The following is a 27,909-nucleotide window of genomic DNA, read 5'->3' on the forward strand; positions in this document are numbered from 1 at the left end:
TTGATTGGTCCACACCCGAGACAGCTTTTCTTAGAGCCTAGTCTCACATGGTGTTGGACCAGATGACGCCAAAAGGTGCACAACTCAAAGACAATGCACCATCAGAGTATGAGAGCTCGGAGTAAGCATTTACACCATTGGAACCTCCTTTGCCAGTAGCAAAATATGAGAATTGTTTTTTTACCCTTTTATCTGGTAACAAAACTGACACCTTTTTTACAAGGAGTCATGTTTGCATTGACCACAATACCCGCGGTCGGAATGCAAACAAAAACAATTCCGACTGCAGGTATTGTGGTCAATGCAAACATGACTCCTTGTAAAAAAAGGCGTCAGCTTTGTTGCCAGATAAAAGGGTAAAAAAACAATTCTCATATTTTGCTACTGGCAAAAGAGGTTCCAATGGTGTAAGTATGTATGTTGAACTTCTTTTGCACAATACGTAGAAAACCGTGCAAATTAATCGTTGGTTGTTGCAATGCAAGACCACGATACAAGGCAATACAGTATCTGATTTCCCCACTTCAGAAAATTCAGGTATACATCGTTCTCCCCTCTTGCGGTATTATGAGACATTCTTCTTACGATGGTGTCTTGTTTGTCGTGCACCTCATAAGGTGGCAAACCCTAGGTCACAACAACCCATGTTCCCTGGGTTCCGAGAACCTAGTCCAGAGTACTAGTCGGTGTCGTGCCGCCAACGTGGGCGAGGCTAAATGCTCAGGCCTTGTTCGATGCTCTGGCCGCGCTCCATGTAGAGGAGGTATTCCCGGAGGCTCCGCGGCAGGAACGTGCGCTCCAGGAAGGCGGGCGAGCGAAGGCGCAGGGAGCCCATCCTCTCGCGGATCACGAGTCGGCACAGGTGCTTGAGGGGCCGCGCGTTCTCTGCAACGTCCGCACGAGCATCGCCAGCAGATGTTATTGCAATGGGGAAAAAAAATTAACCCGTAAAAAACAAAGTTTTTCACTCTAAATCCTTTATATGCGTGGCGGCTAGAGTCCTCTCGTCCTCTGGCTTGAGATGGCTGTCACCTATGGGTCAGATGATTGTCTGCCAGCATTAAGCAATTGGTAATTAAATATTTAAAAAAATTCCCTAAACAGTGTAAAATTTTTGAATTTTTTTTTACGAAAATTAATTGTCATGCACAACGAGTCTGTGTGGAAAATGTCAGCTCGATTGGATCACGGGAAGTGTGTTAAAAAACGACCGAAATATTTGCACGGTTGTAAGCAAGCAAGTAAGCACGCAAGCAAGCGAACTTAATAAAAAGGATTTAAAACAAAAAAAGGATCGGCGATCCTGCGTGGCGGTTAGATTACACTGGTCAACACATTTTTTTTTCTGGCCTGGACTTTTGCAGCTGTTTAAGACTAATTTCAGGGTGCTGATTCCAAATCTGATCTCAGATTTGCTCTATCACATCTCATTTTATGCTATCGGCATACCCCATTTTCATTAATTTTACCCGAAATTAACTCTGTCACTTATGATTGCAAGTTGTTGCGAGTCAGTGACTGCTTTAGTGTTAAAATATGGTGCTGTATTTTTAGGATAGTGTGTTTATAATATTATTTAATGTAGATATCCACATTTTAAAAATATTTTTCTTCTGCAGTTTTTATTGAAAATGCAATATTTGATATCTCAAAAACCTGATGTGATAGACAAAAACTGACGCCAGATTTGGAATCAGCACCCCAAATTTATCGTAAAATCGTTGGAATACCTTATGCCAGAAAAAGTGTGTTGACCAGTGTTATGTATGGACTGCATGTTGAACTTCTTTTGCACCATACGTAAGACAACCGTGCTAATCAGATAAATGTGCTAAAAGATTACCGAAAAGGTACAACCCCAACCGCAATGCTAGCGATATCCCTAACTATGAATTGTGGAAATACATCATACTAATAGCAGTTTTAAATCGATGCAAATGTCGCTCAAACAAGTGGACATGCATTGATAAGTATCTTTTTTATTTTCATTACTTTCACGTGGCAGCTTTTATCATTAAACCCAATTCAACCCATCAAATATTGGCCCATAGCCACTCAATGGCGTCTGTCTGGCCATAACAACGAGCCAAGCAACACTTGCTCTCAGATCCTTGAGGACAGTCATTTATTTATTGATTGCGCTTGTTAATTGCACCGAGTCTCACAACTCCTTTTCAGGAGTATTATGCCAAGTTTTTTGCATGAGGGGCGATGATTGCTGTGACTTTATTTTCCATTTAGTAATTTGCGGGTAATTTTGGCAAATCTGAACCATGATGCTGGCACACAAAGGCCTACTCTTTCAAATAACATCACGGAATCTTTAATGTCCACTTCAAATCATAGTATGGGTATTTGATGGTTAATACACTCGACAGTATTGTTCACGAAGGCTGCGTGATTTAAACCGCGAACCTCTATAACAATTCATAAACGCACATCTGCTGGGCCATGTAATCGCCCATAATAATGACTAAATTAGGAATGATAAAAATTACATAATCATAATAATCACTCATGGTGTGGAGCAGCGGTGCAGTGGTTAGCACGCTGCACTATGAACGTGGCCATGGTTAACGTCAGTGGTGAGTGATATCAAAGCCTCCCCTACTGTCATCAACTCAGCGTTGTTAAGTATGGTGAAAACCCCCCCATTACCGACATGGAGTGGAGAGCCCTTCATCCATTTTTGGATTGAGATTGGTTGCAATTGATGTCTTCACCGACTTGCACGATGGATAACAGAGCACGGCGGCGACACGCACGTGGTGTCATCTATTGAACTGCCATTTCTGGGGTGGGGCTGGCGGTGGTGGATGCCGAGCAAGGCCGTAGCCATGGAGTCAACATTGGGGGGGACCAAATCTTCCAGGGGGGTCTGGGGGTCCCATCCCCCCCCCCCCCCAGAAAAAAAAAAATCTAAATTTGAAAACTAATTTCCTGCCTAAAATAAAAAAAATCACTAACACATAGGATGGACTTATTATTTATGTTTTACAATAATGTGTAATAGTGTATTATATTACATTTCTCTGTTTTTTCTTTTTTACCTTTTCTCGTTTAATGGTATGTAATGGCAGAGATTAGGGATTAAGAAAGTACAATCATAACCACAATAATATCAACAGAAATCTATTTTATAGCATAATATTGGGGGGGGGGACATTTTGAGCATATTTGAATATTGGGGGGGGGATGTGTCCCCCCCCCAATATTGTGTCCCCCCCCAAATGATATTATAATTACGGCCTTGATGCCGAGTGACCTCACCGAGGATGTTGGAGATCTGCTCCCACTCCGGGTGCTTGCGCAGAACGGCCCTGAGTTTCACGCAAATCGGCACGAAGTCCACGTAGTCGAGCAGCACTCGCACCACCCTGCCGGCCAAGTGCTCCACCCAGGAGAGCGTCAGCATCTCGCACATCTGCGCGCCGGGGATCAAATCAAGCACGGGGACACTGGCGGGGTGCGGTGTTTGCCTCTTGTTTTATTGCAGGCGGGCGGATGAAAAGCGTCGAGCGTGATGATGGACATGACTACCCCACGCATTAGAGACTGCAGTGCACCGAGGAAGACCAAAAAAGGCAAATGATTATACTCACCGAGGTCATTGATAGGCTGACCTAATAACATGGGGGGGGGGGGGGGGGGGGGTAAATTGCACATCCCTTACACCAATATTTGAAAACTAAGAGTGGTCTAAATGTTTGGCTGCTCAGGTCGACGAGGCTAAGAGAATGACGAAAGGAAATATTTCCAAGACTCCACGAGAATTCCGCAGGTTGTCATTGACTAGACTAAGACTACAAACGAAAATAAAAAATGTGGACAGAATTAACACTGCTGCAAACAAAGATAAAGATCCCTCATGCAGCCTTGGCAGACTGCTGGGGCAAGTGCTGTTAGCGAGCACCTATGAAGGCCAGCAGAGCACACGAGGGGGTGGGTGGCCAACACCACGCCCGGCCGCCTTTGTCTCCCCAGTGGCGATATTTTCACACCGCACCGGGTACTCATTTGAGGCTGAGTCAACCTAGTGGAGGGCCCAGGACCAGTTCAGATAATCGTCACTGGTGTTGACCATGAGCGGGAATCGAACTCGGGTCACCGGGTTTGTAGCGCAGCGTGCTGACCGCTGCACTACCACTGCTGTGTACACGCACGCATGTTCAAAATCACACCATGACATGTGTGTGCTTTCGTTTTAATTAGAACGCGAAATGGGGATGGTTGCCCGTGGCACCTACGCTCAAGCAGTGATTGCTGATCCCCTCCCTGGCTTTCCTAAACCTTGAGGGCAAGGGTGAAGCTGGGTGAGGGATTGTTGTTTTTTTTGAATTTGCAAGCAGGGTAATTTTAACGCTAGGCAATAGATATGTTTTCGTTATTAGTAACTTGTGTGTTAACCATACACATAAGGAATAGATGATTGTTGTTATTATTTTCTATTTTAAAAATGTTTCTGCCTCATGACCTAACGTATAACTCATCGCAAGAGACTGTTGTTTTGGTCTCATTTTGGAAAAGATTGGTAGTGTTTGTCTACTTTATTAGCCTAATTGTTACCTGAGCAAATTATTTTCTTATATCATACGTAGTCGAATTCTACACTCATGATCTGTTGCGTGAATTTAATTTAAACGACGAATCTACGCGACATTACATGCTTATTCGACAGCATTGTGGTCAGAAATGGTACGTGCACCTTCATATTTAACAGCGTAACAAACGTGCCTCGTAACTTAACCATACATATATTTATTTCACAATTCCATACCCCCTGAGCATTTAGAGCTGTATTCTGTGTTCAGTATTGTCAGCTTGTATCGATCTGAACTGGGTGGAACCCAAACAATGATGGATTTTATTTGGAGTCATCAATGATTGTCTTGAGACAATCGAACCAAAAGCCCATGAGCAAATGGTTTAATTTCAGACGGGAGCCAGGGACTCAAACCCCTACATCTCAGTGATGCTATCTCAGGTTCATCACACATCAATAGCACCATCCCCTGAGTCACCCAACCAAGCAACCACTACACCACCCAACCACACGCCCCATATTCCATCGGCCCTCGTGGCCTGGAGCGTGTGCAAATGCCCTTGCGATACAAGGGCCATGACAGAACAGGACGACTTTCGTGGCAATCGCTGTCAGCAATCGCAACTGGCAACGCATTTACTCTGAGACAGGAGCTACGACGTGACGTGTGCAGAGTGTAAACGACTTGACGAGTAACTACGGCAAACAAGTTGCAACTATAGCGACTTGCCTAGAATTGGTGTAAGGGGCCAAGCATTGAGTAGGTACCCAAAAATATCAAAACTTGACCTCTACCCCCCTCCCTGTACGCACGCGGACTTTTTACACCCCCTCCCCCCCACCTGTGTACGTACGCCTGACGCACCCCCCCCCCCCCGAATTCTATAGAACGGCCGATATTTAATCCACGCAGAAACGATCAAGTATGAACAATATTAACGTGTTTAAGCAAACAGATAGTCCACCGCCGGACTATTACTCATTTGAAGGCCAATGTAGACAAATTATTATCGAGGCTTCACACCCCCCCCCCCCGTATCCTATGCGTACATTGTCAGTAGACCCCCCATACGTAAGCGTACGCGTTTGGGTGAACCCCCCCTCCCCCTCCATGCGTACGCACTAAATGGATGGCCCCCAAGTGACTTGTACAGAAATGGCGTTAAGTGAGCCCCGCCTATCGTAGGGGGTTGATGTTCGTGGACGCCTCTCTCCGATGCGGCCCTCGTCGGCCCCGTGTCTGGGGACCTCCGCCAGAGGTCGCAACCGAGTACCCGATACCTGTACCCTACCCGATACCCGGCTACCCGTACCCGTACCCGGCCGGGTACGGGTAGCCGGGTATCGGGTACCCGGCCGGGTACGGGTACCCGTTTGCGACCCTGCTGCGGCCGGGTACGGGTAGGCCGTGAGTCACTGGTGAGTCACCGTTTGTCACTCATTTCCCAACGTCTTGTCTCTTCTCACAATTCAAGTTCCTAGAATGAACCCACCCGCGCCTGCAACATGGCTTCATCCCAGAGGTCGCAATCAGGTACCCGATACCCATACCCTACCCATACCCGGCCGGGTATGGGTACGGCTGGGTACGGCCAGGTACAGGTACCCGTTTGCGACCCTGATGCGGCCGGGTACGGGTAAGGAATCAAAACCCGTTTGCGACCTCTGGCCTCCGCTGGCCGCACCGTCTCTCGCGCCGGGCCGGGCCGACTGACCTCGGTGTCCTGGATGATAGAGGACGACCACCCGGGCAGGTCGCGGGGACCGGACGGCCGCCTGCCCTCGGCGTCGTGCGAGCACTCGAAGCAGAGGCGCGCGTCGCAGCCGGCGTCGAGCAGCGCCCGCAGCAGCGACTCGTCCTTGAAGGCGTACTGCAGCGCCGCGGGGAAGCGCGTCGTGTTCACCACCATCTGGCAGTCGACGTTGGCGCCGTGGCGCAGCAGCAGGGCCACCGTTTCGCGGTCGCCTCGGTGCATGGCCACCAGCAGCGCGTTCATGGGGTCTTGGTTGACCTTGGCGCCGGCTTGCGGCGGGTAAGGGAGGAGAGGGCGATCGCGCGACGGGTTTGGTTGGATTGTCACTCCGCGAGTAACGACTCTCAAGAGACAATATGTGGGAGTTACGTGCAAGGGTGAGCAGTACGGTAGTGATATGCTGGGCATTGGGAACGGTGGGGCAGCCCACCAGCATTCATTCAAGCAAGATCGACTCTGCTGACGAGATGCTGTGTGGAATCCGGTCCACAAGTTCGCTTGCACAGCGGTGTATCGATGCCGCTGAATTTTACGCACCGCCAAGAAGGCCGTTCGATCCGTGGGTTGCGTAAGAAATACTTTTAGGTTTTGCATAAGGAGACAGATTATATGAAGACGACATATTGTCCTCTTGTCTAGCTTGACACGACTGCAAGCAACTGATTGCGTGCAACCGATTGCGCGAGACCACATATAAGCGATTCAGATGCGTTGCAAAACGAGCTGCGCGCAACTGATCGCTTAGGTGCGGACCTGGGTTGCCTTTACTAAACTAAACTAAACTTTTACCAGGTAAGGCCCACTGAACTATATAGGCCTTTTTCAGAAGCGACCTGGCCACAAATGATAGCTCAACAGAGTGGCGTGTCAGTGGAAATGTATAGCAGCAAAATACTCTAAACCCACGTTTCTAAATGTGGAGGGAAAAACCCGGAGAACAATCCACATGACCACGGGGAGAGAGACGCCACAAACTTCAAATGTACATCAGCAGGTGCCAGGTACAGGATCGAACCCACGACCTCCTGCATACCAGGCGAGGGAGTTAACATCTCCTAGCCACCGCGGCGGCCTACGGGAGGCAATGGGCTGTGGGGCGAGGCACCGTTGAGCAGCAGCTTGGTGGCCTCCATGTCGCCGTTGCACACGGCGAAGAAGAGTGCCGAGCGGCGGTTGTCGGTGTAGTTCACGGCGACGTGGTCGGCCAGCAGGAAGTCGGGGTCGTAGCCGCTCTCCAGCAGCGCCTTCAGGCAGTCGACTCGACCGCCGGCGACGGCCGAGTGCAGCGGACTCACGCCGCTCCGCTCCACGGCGCGCTCCCGCGTCTCCAGCAGCAGCTGCTTCACCGCCCTGAGCGACACCCCAACACGACCCCGGCGAGGTCACCGAGTGGGAGATCATTCCGGCACTCGGAGGAGAGTTCAAGGTGGGGAGTTTTGGGTGCTGCCTGCTGCCGCCGCAGTGTCAGAGTTGGCGCGCACCGGACTTGCAAATCCGAAGGTCGCCCCGGCTCGCTCCACGTGCTGGGAGCTTCTTGGGGGACTGGATTGAAGCTGCCAGCACGTGCAGCGAAATAACACGCGGTGCGACCCGAATTCACATTGGAGAGATTTGCGGTCTACTCTTCGAATGGCCGCTCTGGATAATTCGCCACGAGACCGAGCAAGCGGATTGGCGTATTTTGCTCGAAATGTGTGGCCGCGCAACGTGGTCATTGAGAGAGACAAGAGGACGAAAAGTGCCCAAACCAGGGCATGTTTGCAACGAGACTTGAGAGACAGCAATAGGAATACGTGGATTCGAGAACATTCTCAAGTTGTACACGTGACATTGACTGTCGAGAAAAGCAGGTGGGCTTGGAGAGGACAACGCAAGAGGGGAGGATGGAAAGTGGTGAAGACAAACGACAGTGTGGCAGTCAAAGGAGGGAACGCGTCTGAAAAGAGGTCTGCTGATATAAGGTGGGGTAGGCTTCATTCAGCAGTAGATAGATTATGCCTTGCTCTTACACATAGTGGGTAAGAACCAGAGCAGAACGCATGATAGAAAGAAAAGCAGTTCGTATTGTTACTCATTTCGTTTAGCATGTATGTATGTTGAACTCTTTCGCATTGTACGTAGCCAATCGTGCTAATCAGAGGTGAAGGACAACAAACCAAATACAACAATCAGTTCGAAAGAAATGAGGCTTCAATATATATGTAAAAGTGCATAGCTCCAGTGGCTTCCTAATATCGGAAGGAAGAGCGTTCCAGACGGCCGAGGAAGCGCATCCGAAAGCGCGCGATGCGGTGACCGCCGTCTTTGTTCGACGGCGAGCCAAAAGCCGCCGCTGCTGCTGTGAGGATGACCGGAGTTCGCGTGACGGTTTACGCTCCTTAACGAGATCAGCAAGGCGCTGGGCATTTGCACGAAGCTTGTTGAACATTGACTGTGGGGCCCTTCTGAGTTGTTGCACCGCCTGTCCCCTTTAAACGCGGTCACGCGTGGCCTCCGCCCCCCCCCCCCATGCACAGACCGGACGTGGCCCTTGAAAGCGGCGCGGTGGATGGGCAGGTGGCCCGTGACGTTTGGGATGTTGGGGTTCGCTCCGTGCTGAAGCAGCAGCGTGATGCAGTCGATGTGACCGTGGCTGCTCGCCTCGTACAGCACCGTGGCGGCGTCCTCCGCCTGAGCGAGGACGTTCGCCCCTGGGAGGAGGGAGGGAGGGAGACGCGAGCTCGCAGAGCCGAGGGTGGGAAACCTATGGCGCACGGGTCAGGCCCGCGACTTCATCCATGCAGCCCGTGAAACCTACCACCTCAAAAAGGGCCCACCGATCTGTCACTAAAGGGGACAATTTTTTTGTTCGCCGCTGTGAAATGGCCCGCGAATTATATCCCGTCACCGCAAGCATCTCAGCAGCACTGAGCGGGTACTAGAGGGGAATAAATTTCGATTTAAAGCTTTCGTGACTGCAGGGATTCATCTTCTTGGTTCTTTCCGTAAAGTCACGTAGAAGGGAAATAATAAAATAATAAAAATAAAACATAATAAAATACAGTTCTCAGGTGAAGAACAGGTCTGTCGGAAAGACAGCGTCTGAATCCATTATTTCGACCCGCCAACACTGCGTTTCTGATTTTAGTACGCGCAGTCATTTGTCACTACGAGGACCTCTTGTACGTTGAATTTATTTCGCACCGTACGTAGCCAACTGTGCGGGGGAAGGACAACTAAGCACAACCAGCAGTTTTCAAGAAATGAGTTCATTCTAGACAAGTGGAATGACGAGAAGTGACTGAGGCGTGTGTGTTAATGAGTGGCCCCGCTAAAGAAATTTGTCAGTCCTATTTAGGTCCCATGAAGGAAAAGGTTCTCCACCTGTGTTAAAGACCCGTGCCTGGCTGAATACATGCACTACGCCTCAGCAGGTTTTTGCTTTTACAATTGGCAGGGATCCAAATTAATTGATTTTATAATTTACTTAATTTCTTGACACAAGGCCTTTGTAAAATATCAGGCACAGGTGAAAGTAAGTACTCTTGGGCATCTTGCAATGTATCGATTAAAAACATAGACTCAAACCTTGCCGATGCTTTTGCTAACGAGAGATGCATTGACTTGTGTATATGAATTGATTGATTTCGATTTGTATATTTTTGTCTTTGAATTTAGTCAAGAAGTTCACTTAAACCCTGGAATCAAGGAAAGAAAAGCATGTACGTACATGCACGGCTTTTCTAACAGTTTTTCACGTGAATTTGTGTGATCAGCTGTCCTTGTGCCTCAGAGTAAACGCAGCACCGGCCTACAAGTGGACACTCGTCTGCCGGTAGGGAGCAATGTTGCTTCCCAAACATTGTGAGTCATTTGTGAGTACAATAATTTATTATATTTGGCGAACTTCGACGCCAAACGGCTATTTACAAATCAACCAAGATTTCCGATTGGAAGAATAAGGGTTGAACGAGAAAACTGGAAAACAGAAAGAACCAAAGAAAAAGGAGCCGTTAGAGGGAACGGACAGGGATTGGCTAAAGGTAAAAAAAATAGGGGAATAGAAGGTTCGAGAAAGGGGGCTGAGGGATATATAAGAAGAGAACACGAGGAGTGGGGACGCTCGGAGGAAGATACAAGCAAGAAGACAAGAACGAATCCTAGGCTCCCTAATTGTAGAAGTTTTTAGCAGCAGTAGTTATTGCGGAAGTCTTTAAATAAAAGTGTCTCCTCTTATTACTTTTTCGTCGGAGTCGTTACAATCGATCTTTCACGTCCACTACCGAAGCAGATGACGCATATGTATGGTTAATAATACACACCGCAGTATTAACCAAGGGCGTCCGTCGTACCCGAACCGCGAACCTCTGCAACAAAGCGGCTTTCAAAACGCGCGTGGCCTTTACCGCTCGCCCGCGTCTCGCCAGCGGCGGCTCGAAGCTCCTCGGGGCTCACCGCGATCCAGCAACAGCCTCAGGACGTCCGCGTGCCCGTGCTGCGCCGCTATGGCCAGCGCCGTGAAGCCAAATGCCGTCTTCTGGTCCACGTAGGCGCGGTTGCGAAGCAGCAGCGCGGCCAAGTCGCGACGGCCCAGGCGCGCAGCCTCGTGCAGCGCAGTCCAGCGGTTGTGGTGGCCGTGGTTGACGTTGGCTCCGTAGCGCAGCAGCAGCTCGGCTGCCGGCAGCGAGCCGCGCTTGACGGCTGCACCACCGCCGCGTTTACGGGGCAAAGTGTCAAGATGCTCCATCATCATCATCACCACCACCGCGATCCATGTGGACAGATTGCCCCATAGGCGTCCACTGCACATTGCCTCTGTCTTGTGCCAATATGCTCAGGTACAATATACTTTAGTTTTTTTACGTGGTGGTTTAGTTACTGCAGCTACATACTATTAACATTCCTTCCCTTTATTAATGCTACCCCTATCCCCTCCACGTGATGCTGCTAATCCTGCATAATGCACGGACATAAGTAGTACTAATCACATACCCTGCATTTCCCATATCCCCTCCCTTGGATGCTGCTAATCCTGCATAATGCACGGGCATAAGTAGTACTAATCACATAGCTGCATTTCCCATAAATATGCTAAATTACTCTTGATATGCAAATTATTTTGTCAAGGCGCCCTTTTCCCCCCCCCTCTTCCAACCCAGCTTATATATGCTCCAAGCACGTGTGCTGTTTCCTACCACCTCATGTTCACCTCAAGGACTGTGTGTGGTTAATGCAGACACGATTCCTTGAAAAAGGATTCTGTTTGGTGTTTTAACACGTTGTTTTATTGCCAGGAAGGGTAAAACCTATTGTTACATGCTCAGGTAGTACATATATTTCTGGCACCAATCTCTAATGTCGTCGTCAAGCCATTCTCTTTTAGGTCTTCCTCTCTTTCCGGTTCTTTTCATTTTTCCGAACAACACACTGTGAGACACTGGAAGAGCACATTTTGTTGACAATTGTAGATTCAAGCAAATTAAACGCAGGTTATATGTTGCGTTTAGGCTCATTGAGTAACCTCCCTCCCTTCCCCACCCCAACACGGAATAAAATTCACTCTGGCAAAGAGTAAACTCTGACGGAATACTGCCAACGAGCGCGTCAACTTGCGGTTGTCATTGATCCTCGAGCCCTCGTCCTCTCCTCACGCATCTCAATACTGCGAGAGCTCATGCCTCCGTCTGCGCAACACATCCGTGCCTTCATCACGTGCCAACTCGACTCTTGCAACTCTCTCCTCTACGGCCTACCCATCTCCAAACTCCAGATGATCAAAAATATGCCGCGGCCAAATGTTTCTCGAGTGCATGAGACCCTCAGAGTCGGAATCTTTATTTATCCTGAAAAAAATCCGATGAGCTATGAAGCTTTTTTTCACAGATGTCGAGACCCTATCACCCCAATCATTCCAATCCTGGGTCAATTTCAAGATCTTCAAGATCCACCTCCATCGACCCGTCGTCGCTGCCTACCTCTTTTCTTCCATCTGAAAATGAAAGGGTACTTGACAAAAAACAAATCGCCTCTTGATAATTCTAAAGCGGTGGTTCTCAGAATGTGGGTCCCGGTGCCACCAACAGTGGTCCACGACGGTCCTCAAGGTGGTCTGCGGTGGCTGTGATGCAATTGCAAGTTGATGCGGAAATAATGACAATGTTTACAATGTTTAAATTTCGATTTAAAGCTTTCGTGACTGCAGGGATTCATCTTCTTGATTATTTCGGTAAAGTCACGTAGAATGGATATAATAAAATAAAAAAAATAAAACATAATAAAATATTTTATTGTTTTCTTTTTATTATTTTATTATTTCCATTTTACACTGTTTGTTTCAGACGTGAATTTATAATGATATTTAATTTTAAAAAAATTAAGTTACGTTAACCACCCTGATTAAAGCGCCCTAAGCCTAATATCTACCCCCCCCGCCCCAAAAAAGAAACTTATAGCTGCGTTAACCAAAAAGTTTCTTAAGGTATTTTCTAAAGACTCATCTGTTTTGCCTGGCCTGCACTTCCCATGTACGAGCAGTGGACTCTGGACTTTGTAGTATTTCTATTTCCTAACTTCGTGCACGGCGCACTGAGATCCCTGGATGAATTGCTGCTATTATTATAATTATGTTGCGATAATATGAATACTTTGTGTTACTAGTGTTGAGAGAGAGAGGGAGAAGTGACCAGGAGGTGGGGGGGGGGCACTGCTCGAGAACGATCAACGTCACATCGTCTGGTGTGTGTCCAGTGTCTCGCGTGACAATGTGCCGGAGCGTTCGCTCGAGGGCATGCGATGGCTGTGAACCCGTGCTCCGCACCTGTTGGACTTTAAATAAAAACCGGCACCGAAATCAGAGCTGACCATCTCGTGAATGAAACCAGCAACGTCTCTCCACACGTTGAGCTAATTATACGACGAAGATCCCCGATTGGGCGATGTAAATACACGCGACCGCACGTGCTGTCACAAGAAATAAAATATTTAAAAATACTTTTTTTAAACACGCTTTAATGAAATGTACTGTCCGAGCTGCCCCTCCCCCTGTCCCCTTCCCCCATCGCCCCTCCCCTCCTTCCACATGCCCCCCCCCCTCGGCGTGGCTCCCCGAGGCTTGCCGTGACGTCAGGGACCACGTGGTGATTTACAGACAACGTGAGTTGAGCGTGGACAATTTAAGCCGTAAAAATATTGTTTTAAAATATTTTATTTATAACGATAGAATATAGTATTGTCATCAGTATGACATACCTATACCAAGTTTGCAGTCGATACGACATTAGGAAGACGGTTTAAATTGAGTTACAAGATTTTAGGATACGGCAACAGACAGAGTAAGTTAAATAAAAGCGTGTAAAATGTTAAGAAATATATGTTTTGGATTTTTTTATGATAGAATATAGTCTTGTCATCAGTATTACATCGTTATTTCAAGTTTGCAGTCGATAGCACATTGGGAAGTGGGTAAAAATTGAGTTACAATATTTTTTTGAGGATACAGCAGACCGAGTGAGTTAAATATAAAAGCGTGTAATAATAAAAAGGGCAAACTGCGCTACGCTATTGACACTGGCTCGCCCGGTTGCGAAGACTTAATTAGCCTTGACCTCATCGTTGCAATGTTTCGTTGTATCGGCGGCACATGTTTGCCCGATCTATGTTGACACAAGGCAGCTGTGTGGGCAAGGGTATGAAACCCCAATGAGAACGGTGGCTGGAATGTGAACAGCGAGCCACAGCTATGCGCCCTCCCTCTCTCCACGTGGAGACACACGGACAATACATAAACCACGTGGTTGCTGTCATCACAACGTGCGGCATCGGCTCGCCACGTGAGCCTGGAAGTTCGTGGAGAGAACGAGGGCGTTCGGTTGACGTGTCTAGAGCAGTGGTGCCCCCACCTTTTGATTGTCGTGTACAAACCCGACTACTAACCACATCAACTCTCAGGGTACCCCCCCTAATCGTCGTAGACTGGAAATAGTTAAATATGATACCACAGGCTAATTAAATGTCCGATGTGTAATTCAAAAAATCTTTATCGCGGAGAAATCCGATGAGCTATGAAGTTCTTCTTTCACAGATGTCACACAAAATGCATTCGGTTATTTCTTTATATCAACAAAACATTGCCCACATGTTTTGTTTAAATAATTGGCATGTTTTATTTACGTGACAAACCTTACTAATTGGCTGTGTCGGGTTTTGGCGGGTTTAACGACATACACATTTCTGCAAGCTAACCCAAAAAACCTCTATTATGCATAACATTGGTCGCGAAAGCATACTGCGTGTTAAACCAATCCACCATTAGGTGCATGGTGTCGCGTGCTCGCTAAAGATGGCACACGTACCCCCAGGTGAACGGATCGGTACGGAATTGGTACCACTGCTAGACCAAAGCCAACAGCACAAACTAAAACTGAAGCAGTTTCCACACCGAACGAAGAGGTGGTACAGCACGCAAACACAGCAGCGGGCAGCTGATCACTGCCCTGTCAGGGCCCTGTTTTGGTGGTAGCTAACACAACTTTATATGCAGACGGCTACATATAAAACACAAAATGTTGTACATTTGCTATTTGCACCGTTCTCATCGCACAAGGACCCTGTGTTTCACAGACGGTTGTAGCCTGCCAGTAGGGGGTCATGTTTTCTACGTGGGTTTACAAAATTAAGTTATTTGTCGGGTTTTTTTAATCGAATATTGGCAAATGTAGACCTTCATTCCAGCACGCATGGCTTTCTCTCTTTTTAGTCTTGTCAAATACAACAATAAAAGCACGCCACATACAATTGAGTGATATAATCCTTTTGTATGCTGAGAGTATTTTGGGGGGATTCTGCTGAAATGCACACTGCAAACTAGAGCAAAAGCTGTCATTGTTTTTTTTATATATATTAAATACCAGATACGGACCATGAGACACCATGACAGATTTGGTCGGCCTTCAGCAGTGGATAGATAACGGATGATGTGAGAAGAACAATGGCAAACTGGTTGTAATTTGTGGCAGTGGCTGCTGCCACACGATTGTAAATCTCTCGACGTCTGAAGCACCCTCCCATATGTGTGTATGTTGAACTTCTTTTGCACCGTACATAGGCAACCCTGCTAATCGGACGTGCCAACCGTGCAATGACGGAGCCAACCGTGCAATGACAGTGGCATTGTCTCCGTACCAGCGTAGAGTGGAGTTTCTTCGTTTCCACACGGCGCATTGGCATCGAAGCCCCTCTCCAGCATCAGACGCACGCTCTCCGTGTGTCCACCTTTTATGGCGAGGGACAGGGCAGTGTCTCCGTCGGAGGTCGTCTGCTCCCAGATGCTGTACGGACACGCTGCAATACGTAACAGAGCCAGCGATTCAGATGGCACGGCCAATCAACAGCACGCCACCTACACAACGACTTGTCACCCATGAGCATCGCTGGTGAAATGCATTGACATTGGGATATTACGGTGGCGTGATATTGTTAACATTTTATTCTTGGTTCTTTCGGTAAAGTCACGTAGAAGGGAAATAATAAAATTATAGAAATACAAAACAATAAAAAATTCTCACGACGTTTCGACTGCAACACAAGCAATCATCATCAGGTGTGAAATCCACAGCAAGAAAACAACCCAAGAACAAAAAAAATAATTTCTTGCTGTGGATTTCACACCTGATGATGAGTGCTTGTGTTGCAGTCGAAACGTCGTGAGAATTTCTATTGTTTTATATTTATATTATTATTTCCCTTCTACGTGACTTTACCGAAAGAACCAAGAATATGAATCCCTGCAGTCACGAAAGCTTTCAATCAAAATTGTTAACATTGTTTAATTACAGCCGAGACGATCGATTCTTTCTAAATATCCTACTTATACAATTATAATAACAGTCATGACAATGAGTACATTTAGTATTCACGCCATTATGAAACAAGGTTGACACGAAAGCGCTTTGCTTCATAGACGAGTATAGCCTGCCAGTAGGGGGCAGTGTTGCAACGTGGTTTTCATTAATTTAAGTAAATTTAAGTTGATTTAAAAAAATTGGCCAATGATGCCAGCACACAGGTTGTTCTCTTTAAAATTTCTAAGAAAAGTCATTGGATCTTTAATGTCTACCGTGAAGCAGATGGTGCATATCCTTTGTGAATACTGCGCACCCACAGTATTAACCAGGGTGACTGCCTGTCTCGGACCGCAATTCTTCGCAACAAGTGGCAAACACGCGCCGGCTCGGCCACCTCACCGGTACTTATCATAGAGAAAAACCAAGAACAATAAAGAGATAAAACCATGACGGAATGTCAATACTATCGACAATTTGTTCCACATTGGTCCAATATTGCCTTGGTGAATCACCAAAAAAATACAATACTACAGCGGTTTATTCGTTTTTGTATGTATTTACTGTTTCATAATTTTGATTTAAAGCTTTCGTGACTGCAGGGATTCATATTCTTGGTTCTTTCGGTAAAGTCACGTAGAAGGGAAATAACAAAATAATACAAATATAAAACAAATTTGCTTGCTGTGGATTTCCTACTTGATGATGATTGCTTGTGTTGCAGTCGAAACGTCGTGATGATTTTTATTGTTTTATATTTGTATTATTTTATTATTTCCCTTCTACGTGACTTTACCGAAAGAACCAAGAATATATTTCATAATTGTGTGCATAATTATCGCTATTACAGCTATGGCTGTAGAAGCCCCCAAGATGTATTATATTTGATCACTCTGCTGTTTGTCACACTTATCGTAGCCCACCTCTGCGCCCAATCCTTCATTTGACCGATTTCAGCTTTCATTATTTTTATCTCGGGAAAATAAAATGAATGTACTCGTTTCATCAAGCATCCTTTGTGAATAATGTGTGACCTGTTGCTTAGCAAATAAAAAAAACTATTAATTAGCACACGATGACACTGTCGTCAAAAAATCTCGAGTCATATTAATCAAACAGCTGCGATACGCGTCTGTCTCGTCGTATTTTGCGTGGACTTAAAAAAAAATCGAGAAAATAAAGACATCATTGCAGCTTGTTGCTACACTTGAAGGGGAGCGTTGATTAATTAATTTGTAATTGAAGCGTATTTTCGCTGGTATTTATCAGGATCGAGATTGCTTTCATTCTTTGGACGTGTAAGAATGTGCATGCATACCTTTACCTCCACGTTGCTGTAGGATGCAATATAGGTAAGAATGTGCCGATATAATTATATGGGAACTGCGTTTTAGTCCTAGCTGTTAAATGTAACCAGTAAATTCCTCTTTATTAAATCAATACCTGAAAAATGAGCTTGAACACGTTTCACTCTCTGTAACGGAGAGCGGATGTTTAAAATTAACACGAGAGTCTTGACTTAAAGCTTTCGCGACTGCAGGAATTCACATTCTTTGGGTCTTTTGGTAAAGTCACGTAGATAGGTTCAAAGAAAATAACAAAAAAACTACGACGTTAGGTTCACAACACAAGCGATCGTCTTTCCTCCTGATGACGACCGCTTGTGTTGTGATCGAAACGTCGTAGTTTTTTGTTATTTTTGTGTCATTTTCTTTGAACCTATCTACGTGAAAAATATTGAAACGAGAGTGTTGTAAACAGGTGGCTTGATAGTTACATCTCTTTGTTATTGTTACAGCTATCGGTTTGTGTGCATCTACGTTGAATTCATTTTGCACCGTACGAAGCCAACCTCGCTAATCGGTGGAGGGGTGCGGGTGGTGAAGCCAGTTTACCGTCGTACCATGCAGGATTCACAGGAGGATACAACAGAAATGACTTGTTTCCCTCGAATTCAAAGTGTTCTTGGCATGAATGTATGTATGTACGTTGAACATCTTTCGCACCAGTACGTGGCTTGACATTTCCATCTATTTTTAAATCCTTTATATCAAGTTCACTTGCTTGCTTGCTTGCGCGCTTACGACCGTGCAAATCTTTCGGTCGTTTTTTAACCCACTTCCCGTGATCCAATCGAGCTGACATTTTGCACACAGACTCGTTGTGCGTGACAATTTATTTTCGTGAAAAAAAAATTCCCAAATTTTCCACTTTTTAGGAAAAAAAAAATTCATATTTAATTTAAAATACCAATGTGATAAAAAATGAAACTCTTACTCAAGAAAAACAGAAATTAATAATAAAATAAAACCGATGCCACGCATATAAAGGATTTATAGTGAAAAACTTTGTTTTTACGGGTTAATTTTTTCTTCTGTCACAGCTATCGGATTGTGTGCCTGCGTACGTTGAACTTCGTCCGCACCGTACGTAGCCAACCGCGCTATTCGACGGGAGGGGTGCAGGCGATGAGTTTACCGTCGGCCACGGCTCTCAGGACCTCGCCGTCTCCTTGAGCGGCTGCCCTGTGCAGGACGCTCCAACCCTCCTCGTCCCTTTCACACGGAGCCCTGCTGTGCCTCAACAGGCTCTTCACGACGTCCAGCTCGCCTGCAGGAGAGACATCGTGCCACAGTTACCACGCCGTTCTCAAGCCATTTCTCGCACCGGTGCAATGGAATCTCCCCCCCTCTCTCCTCCCCTGTTTGCGTTCATCGACAGCGTTCCCTCGTTATTAGCGAGGGATACGTTCCCGAGACATCGTGCCACAGTTAACACGCCGATCTCGAGCCATTTTTTGCACCGGTGCAATGGAATCTCCCCCCCTCCTCCCCTGTTTGCGTTCATCGACAGCGTTCCATCGTTATTAGCGAGGGATACGTTCCCGAGATGCTCGCGAATAGCAAATGTTGCGGATAATGAATTCCCTTTGATCATTATATATAAATGCGCTATTCAATACACGAACGTTTAAATGACACGAATAAAATGTGGTTATAATAAACATAAATACATATAAATACGAAAGCAGAAAACGTAAGTTATAAATGAACTTATGACTTTATCTCTCATCACTTTTTCGCATCACATTCTCTCGCGTTACTTGTTTTGTCACTTCCTCTCTCTCTCTTGAGGCATAGTCCCATGGGATGTTGGCTATCAACAACAAGGCAACTGCTATGACTAATTGGGAATGGGACGCAAGCGTAGGATTGATCACCCTGTCGCTGGCCGCCTTTGGGGAGGGTGTATAGTATGAAAGGCCGAAACACCCTAGGAACCAAAGGTTCACTACTGACGATGCGCTCCCCAAATTTCACCAGGCTCACTGTTCATGAACTCTTGGAAGTGCTTGCACAAAGGATAGTAACATCTCATCCTGTGTTCTTTGGAATCTCGCGTTACTTGTTTTGTCACTTCCTCTCTCTCGCTCTCTTGAGGCAGTCGTGTAGAGTTACAAATGCTATTCGCGGACACCCGAAATCGCGAATATCAAGTTCGTGGATAACGAGGGAATACTTTATGACGATACAAGGCTGTGCAACTCTGGTAGGTGGGCATGCACAGCTGCATAGACACCATTGAGCATTGGGCTCATGATACGTGTATAGAATTTTAGCCGGCACCGTTGCGATCCGAGGTTTGCATTCAGGAAGCTACCTGCGATTAAACGTGGCTCTCATGTGCAGGGTGTTAATAGTCTCAGCTCGTTCTAGATTTGAAGCTTTCGTGACTGCAAGGATTCATATTCTTAGGTTTTTTCGGTAAAGTCACGTAGGTAAAAAAAATAAATTAATAAAAGTAAAATAAAACAAAATAAAAAAAATCACGACGTTTCGGAAGCAACACAAGCCTCCGTCTTCAGGTGAACCGTCACAGCCACGACAGCTGTATCAAGTACTTGTGTTGCTTCCGAAACGTCGTGATTTTTTTATTTTTTATTTTGTTTTATTTTACTTTTATTAATTTAATTTTTTTACCTACGTGACTTTACCAAAAAAACCTAAGAATATATAGTTTCAGCTCGGTCACCTAATCATCACTGGAACATTGTATTGTTCGGTTTTATTGTCGTGCGACAAACATTACTCAGTCCCTCCAGAAAAACGCGGAGTTTTTTGGTGATTGTTGCGGGCAAAAATCGTTGATTATGCGGCACGTTTTCTTAAAAAATGCGATGGAATATGCGGGATATTTATGCAATTTTATGCGATTAAATTGCGGGAACTTGCAAAAATTGCGGGAACTTGCAAAAACTGCGGTTTGATGAAAAAGAGAAAAAAAAGTGATTCCCCCAACACCCTATTCACTAGGCTACTACTTTAATGTAAAGAGTCATTTCTTATTACTTCCTATGATAAGCAAGCATACTACATCACAGAAAGTGCTGGGAATATTTAAGTTCTCATCTTGTTTTATTTCAGACCTTAACAAACAGATGGCTCAAACTTACAAAACATTGAGTCGAACAAGTTTTGTAGCTTTACAAAATGAATATGCTACAACTTCTGTAAAAATGAATAAATAAAATATTAAAAAATAAAATGTGTGCTTCCTGCTTTACAGAGGTAGCTATGCAAAATAATTTGCCCCCACTGTCATGTAACACACTGGGGAACTGGTTTGCGCGGTCTTTTGCGCTTATGTTTGTTGGCAAATGAGAAAGATTTGCGGGCTTCATCATGGTTTCATTGGCATCGCGGGGTTTGCAGCTTTTCAATGATGTCGCGTAATGAGTGACGTCACTTCATAACGTTCCCATGGCAACAGGGGAAATGGCTGCGCTTGTGTGAAGTAAACGCCACATTTTTCAACTTTCTGCTAAGATATATGTGACTTTTTGCAACGAAAATGCGGGGATTATGAAATCATGCAAGCCCGCATATTTTGCGTGCGGAAATCTGCAATTTATGCGGCGAAAGTGCGGCGTATTTGAAAAAACGCGCCCCCCGCATAAATATGCGGACTTTGGCTGATTTTGCGTGAAATCTTGCGATCGCATAATCGCGTTTTTCTGGAGGGACTGATTACTCTTAGTGACAGAGTGTGTGGGAAAGTGCTGCCCCCTACTCTGTGGACGAGAGGTCAATTAAAGGGTCCTCAGATTTAGCTCTGTCATATCTGCTTTTGTGTGCCGTTCTCTAACAAGAAAGGGGTGCAGTTGTGCGAAAGATCCGATTGGAAGCTTTGCCTCATTACATTAAACCAATGGCGCAATAAAGATCATGTTTGGGAAACATTTTTGCAAACAATTAATTATTTACATTAACTATTTACATTATTTGCTAAATATGCGCCAACATTATTTGAGTGAATGTGACTGAACAAATTGGCCAGAACCCCCGTCCCCCCCCCCCTCCCAATACAAATGAGGCATTATAAACAAGATGTCAAAAGAGTTGATTTCTGAATAAAATTATGACTCACGCCAAGTCGTGGAATTGCTGGGCCGTGGTGAATCATTGCTTGCCTAATGGAAGGTGGGTTGCCATGGTAGCTTGTGTTGTTCTTCTCCGTCGTGTCTCCTGTGCAACCTATATCGTTTTTAGATTTGAAGCTTTCGTGAGTGCAAGGATTCATATTCTTAGGTTTTTTCGGTAAAGTCACGTAGGTAAAAATTTAAAATTAAAATTAATAAAAGTAAAATAAAAATCACGACGTTTCGGAGGCAACACAAGCCCTCCGTCTTCAGGTGGAACCGTCACAGCACGCTTGCTGTATCAAGTAAATGAGAGATTCCAAGAGATACTACCCCGTAGCGTGCTGTGACGGTTCCACCTGAATATGGAAGCTTGTGTTGCCTCCGAAACTTCGTGATTTTTATTTTATTTTTATTTTACTTTTATTAATTTAAATTTTAAATTTTTACCTACGTGACTTTACCGAAAAAACCTAAGAATATATCGTCTTTTCCCTATAATCTGCACAGACCACCGCTTCTGGTGTTGGCATTGCCAAATCTTGAGGAGTGCATTGTGTTGCTGCACATTGTTCGGTTGCAGAAGCCCCCCCCCCCCCGCCATGATTTCATTGCATCTGCCGAAACCCACTCTCAGTCTGTTTTTAGGCTCTGCCATGCGAGCCATTTGGAATTGGAGCCAGATGCGAGCTCCTCACTGGGGATGATTTCTCGCCGGCTTTATTCAGCAGTTTTGTCATTTGATTGTTCCCAGATTCCGGCGATGTCGTCAGTGGTACGGTGGAGCAAAAGAAGCTGTTTATCGATGAGAGACGACGGTGATGGTGGCTGGTGGCTGTGTCACGGCAATGCGAGATACCTGAGCCCGCACCGCTGAGACGCTGGGTTTGAATTATTGACTCCGAGCCAAAATTAAATCAGGCTCGCCATGGACTGTACAAACAAACTTCCCGTATCAAGTTATTTGTGTTTAAGTTGTCCGACTTTGACGGTGGCACAGCCCTCGCAAGAGTAAAATGACATTGAATGTTTTCACACTTTGTTTTCTTGTCATTGCATACTTGAGATCCTATCTTTTACAGTCTCTGCAAAGGAGACATTTTAATTCCAAGGGAGTATAATGATCACAACCGATGGATCGAACATATTCAGGGTTTGTATGATGCCTTATTATCTATATATATTATTAACACATTGCTAATATGCATTGGAAAATTCAAAAAATACTATTTTTTTTTTCATTTACTTGATACAGCTGTCGTGGCTGTGACGGTTCCACCTGAAGACGGAGGCTTGTGTTGCTTCCGAAACGTCGTGAATTTTTAATTTGTCTTATTTAACTTTTATTAATTAAAATTTTTTACCTACGTGACTTTACCGAAAAAACCTAAGAGTACTATTTTTTTATTCATGTATTCCGACGGATGGTAGATTTCCAATGATAAACACACTGGCCTGAAGTTACAGGTCGTATGATGCGTCCTTAATTTACAGAGCCTACGATTGGAATTTTACAGAGTTGGCCATTCTTACCCTGAGAGACTACACAGAGCTGCCCATGTTGGTGGAGGGAATTGATCTCAAGCGGATAACAAGGTGTGCGTCCCGCAGGCTCTGGGGAGGGGGCGCAACTATTGGGGGGTATATGGCAGCGTTATGTGACGCATAGGGGCCCAGTCCGGCCACAAGGAGGGGGGCCGAATTAACAGATAAACAAGTACAAAAAAACGTGATAATTTTTTTTCTTCCAAGAACAATTACGGTAACCATAAATGGCCAAAAAATTGTTACAAATATCAAAAAAAATTATTCCGAAAAAAACATTGTGTTAAATATAATAGCGCATCTGGTGTTTGCTACTGAACACCAGGCTTTCTTGCTAACTGACGTGTGCACGAAAGCAAGACGCATAACTTAATTGTGAGTATCGTAGCTTTAAATGTTTTTTTTATTGATACTGTCACTGTGAGACTGTCTTCCTCTAAACCCAACACACGGTGCAACCAAAATAGTATATATAGTTATAGCCTAACATAGTATCGTTAACGGGTTAAACACATCCGTAGCTAAATTTCGATTTAAAGCTTTCGTGACTGCAGGGATTCATCTTCTTGGTTCTTTCGGTAAAGTCACGTAGAATGGAAATAATAAAATAAAACATAATAAAATAATTTTCACGACGTTTCGGCCACAACGCAAGCAGCCGTCCTCAGGTGAAGACCAGGTCTGTCGGGGAGACAGCGTCTGAATGAAACAGCACCATGCTTGGAGCTAGTTCAGTACAAGTGAGTCGGGAGAAAGAAGGGGAGGTCCAGAGTCGTATCTTGCACCCCCACCCCCCCACGTTGCAAGAGGCAGTTGCGTCCCTGACACTGGGCCAGGGTGAGTCCTGGATGTCACCGGAGTTTGTTATCTAAGAATGGATCCCACGCTCTTTTCGAAATCTGCCTCCTTTCCATTGAGTCTGTACCCCAGTCGGTCCACAGAGTCACGCCGCTAACGAACTCCGACTCGCTTCTGAATTGCCAGGTGAAGTGCCGTTCAGGAATTTAAATTGGATGTCCCAACCACCCCCCCTTTTAAGTTGAGTGGTGGGGGGGGGGCAGCGACTTCCAGATCTGTTTCCATTGAGAGTCTGCGATGGGGTTCAGACTCGTTTTAAGCGTTCGCACTTTGTGCACGAACAAAGCGTTGGCTTCCAATCATTGCTCGGGGGCGTTGTGCAACCGGAAAGCAGATAAGTAATATTAAAAAAAAACTTTTTTAAAAGAACGCTTTAATGAAATGTACCCTACTCGTAATGGCAGAACTCCACGACTCCAGGAAGTGGCCCCGAAACAGCCAACGTCAGTTGAGCGTGGACAATTAGACCCAAGCCGAAACATAACATATAAAAATAAATGTTTAAAATACTTTTTAGATTTTTTATGATAGAATATGGTATTGTCATCAGTATGACATAAGTATACCACGTTTGCAGTCGATACCACATTGGGAAGTGGTTTAAAATTGAGTTACAATATTTGAGGATAGGACAACAACAGACAGAGTGAGTTAAATAAAAGCGTGTAGTAAAAAAGGGGATTTCTCACGAGAAAAGTCTTGTTTTTATGTTGTTACCTTTCGTGATGGCTTCGGTCAGCTTCACAAACAAATCTGAATTGGTACAGCTGTGAAACACAAAACATTACGCAACAACAACAAACACGCAATTAAAGCCGTACTCATATCCCAATGCCATTTAGCCTTGATGACATTTTTTTTGCATAGGATGTACATGCGTGCATGCATTCAAACAACTATGCACACACCGAAGTTATCTACGCGAGCAGGTGTGCCTCCTTGCGTAAAGCTGCACAACAAATTCGTACGGAAACGCGGCTGGCTCTTAGCTGCGGTGCAATAGCATCGGGGGCATACACCAACACTGCAGTGCAACGTCTCTCGACTCCGCCGTACGTGCTCTCGCCCGCGTCTGAAGATTTGCGCTCGTACGATGCGAACATCTCCTGCAGGCTCATCTGGAGGGCAAGTTCGGTCATCTCCTCCTCTGACATTTCATCCATGTTGTTGATTGCTCCTGAAAGGCACGTGGCGCGCAGGAGGTCGGGTTCCCACAAGGGTCGCTTTAAAAAAAAATCTGTTCAGCAGTTAATGTGCGTACGTGTGTTGAACTTGTTTCGCACCGTACGTAGCCAACCGTGCTAATAGCAGGTGCTGGGGAAGGACAACAAACTAAACACAAAATAGTAATTCTAAAGAATTGAGTTTTCAATCCAGATTTAAAAGTGCATAGCTCCAGCAGCTTCCTAATATCTGAAGGAGGAGCGTTCCCGACGGCCGCAGAAGAGCATGTGAAAGTGCGCGATGCAGTGACCGTCTTTTGTTCGATGGCCGGAGTTCGCGTGATGGTTTATGCTCCCAAACGAGACCAGCAAGGTATGTTTATTCATTTGTGGCAAAACAAACTTCATGTGTAATGAGTGCAACATGATCATGTTTTCGTTTGACAACCAAAAGCCAATGCAGCTCGGCGAGACTCGGACGTACATGGTCGGATCTTGCAGTGCCCCTCACGACACGTGCCAGGCCAACGACGTATTTGGATGGGTTACGTTGATAGCGTTGGATGATAACCTGGCGCTGGAAGATAACCCAATCGGGAGTCCTCAAGGGAAAGCTGGAACCCACTTGTTCATTCCACGCACGCAATGAATTTTTTTTGGCAAATGTGGGAGATGATGTTACAAAAACGGCCAAATTATCTTGTTACGTTGCTGCCGTATCATTCATTCATTCACACGGCATCACATCATTGATCTACAAACTAATGATTACTGAATAAACATGTGTTTTTTATTGCATGGTGCGACCTAGATATTAACACATATCATAACACAGTATACTGTGTAACCTACATTTAGGCAGCTTATAATATTTTTTTATTTTACCGGGTAAAACCCACTGAGCGAAATAGCTCTTTTTTCGAAGCGATCTGGCCACAAATGATAGCTCAAAGAAGTGGCTTATCATGTGGAAATTCATCGCAGCTAGTTATTCTAAACGCACGTTTCTAAATGTGGAGGGGAAAAAACGGAGGACCCGAAGAAAAATCCACGCGACCACGGGGAGAACACATATACGGGGTCGAGGATCGAACCCACGACCATCCTGTATACCAGGCGAGGTAGTTAACATCTCGCCGTCGTGGCGACTAAAGAAAAATACCTGGCAATGCTAATGGGGTCATTTATTCTTGAATGCAATCGTGCAGAAGGCCGTGATAGTGCCCTGACGTCATCACTCGAATCTCAGGGACACACGCTTCACTTGCCTGCTGACACGCGTCTTGATTGCAGAGCCATTGTACAGGTGACACGTGCCTCGATTGCTTCGGCTTTTCAACCCACGCAATGTGGCTGCGCATTTGCTGCTGTCCGATATTCGTGTTCCAACTACGGCCAGAAATAAATGGAAAAACCCTCCCATGGAAGTGGGGGTTTGATAATTGTGATTGTCCAGCAGCATACGAAATTTACGACGTGGGGAACAAATGGAACAAAATGCAGTACAAAGGCTTTATTTCGATTTTTATGTCAATTTCTCAATGTCCTCGTATTTGGTAGGCAATGCACATTGCCATTAGCATTTGACCGATTTGGATGTTCCAGCTGTTCTTTACACACACACATCGAATGCTGCATTACAACTTTAAAGCATTAGAATTAAGGGAGGTGAATATAAAATAACTGCTAGGGTCACACATTTAATACGCGATAGCATGTACAATTAATGTTTTCAGATATGGACAACACAGTACAACACAAAAATACAGCAGTTCGCCTGCTGTATTTTTTCACCTGAAGACGATCGCTTGTGTAGCGATCGAAACGTCGTGATTTTTTAATTAATATTTTTTCTATCTACGTGACTTTACCGAAAGACCCAACGAGTATGAATTCCTGCAGTCACGAAAGCTTCAAGTCAAGAGACAACACAGCGTTTAAGCATTGTCAAATAAGCTGTCCTGTTATGTCAAGACGTTGTGGTGACGTAGATACATACTTCACACGATAAAAAAACAAACAAGATAACAAGTAGCATAGCATTTGTACCATTCTAGATTTGAAGCTTTCGTAACTGCAAGTATTCATATTCTTAGGTTTTTTCGGTAAAGTCACGTAGGTAAAAAAATCAAAATTAATAAAAGTAAAATAAAAGTACCATGCAGGATTCACAGGATGATACAACGAATTAAATTCCAACCGTTTTCGGAATGTATGCACGTTGAACATCTTTCGCACCAGTACGTAGCCAACCGTGTCAATCGGATGTGCCGAAAGGAAGGCGATTAAACGAACGCGCATCGTTTGGGTTGTGTGTGCGGCACGGTACCTTCGAAGCCAGACCGCCCGTGTTGACCTCTGCTCGCTCGCAGGGGCTCACGGGGAGCGAGACGCTATCTTCTCGGTCGCTGTGTCTATCACGAGAAGGATGACATCCAACTCAGCGCCACAGCCACGCGTTGCTATCCATAAGCGTCCAGTGAACTGGGCGTTAGAAAGGGGACGAGCGATGCACAGCGCTATTATTCGTCTGCCAGGCGTGCTGCGTTGTGTGTGCGTGTGTTTCACGAGGAATTGCGCAATGCTCTATTTGGGACGTGTGGGGTGCTTCTATAATCAGACCACTAACGAGCCAGCATATGGTAATTCGGCCCAGATACAGCCCTAAAAATAGGAGCTCTAAGGCGCGATGACCGGTGGGTGGTGGAAACGAGGAGATGACAAACAAAGTTTTACGCGCATTGAAGAACACGACATGCCGTGGATGAACAAAAAATAACCGTGAAAAATAACTGCACGCATTTTCTTC

General features: G+C 45.4%; 1 protein-coding gene across 1 annotated transcript; it reads right to left on the reverse strand.

Annotated features, from left to right (window-relative positions):
- Nucleotides 1-404: 404 nt before the first annotated feature.
- LOC144934691 (ankyrin repeat and SOCS box protein 15-like) lies at nucleotides 405-27,594 on the reverse strand. Its single transcript, XM_078860737.1, has 11 exons — nucleotides 27,430-27,594; nucleotides 24,994-25,114; nucleotides 24,655-24,704; nucleotides 18,594-18,725; nucleotides 15,457-15,615; nucleotides 10,732-10,977; nucleotides 8,816-8,987; nucleotides 7,403-7,647; nucleotides 6,259-6,566; nucleotides 3,271-3,424; nucleotides 405-885 (listed from the first exon to the last, which is right to left on the reverse strand). Exons 2-11 carry the CDS (start codon nucleotides 25,098-25,100, stop codon nucleotides 713-715), a joined length of 1,746 nt encoding a protein of 581 aa, XP_078716863.1. The 5' UTR covers nucleotides 25,101-25,114; nucleotides 27,430-27,594; the 3' UTR covers nucleotides 405-712.
- Between the last annotated feature and the right edge of the window lie 315 nt (nucleotides 27,595-27,909).

Source organism: Lampetra fluviatilis, chromosome 11 (genome assembly GCF_964198595.1).
Source record: "Lampetra fluviatilis chromosome 11, kcLamFluv1.1, whole genome shotgun sequence".
NCBI lineage: Eukaryota > Metazoa > Chordata > Hyperoartia > Petromyzontiformes > Petromyzontidae > Lampetra > Lampetra fluviatilis.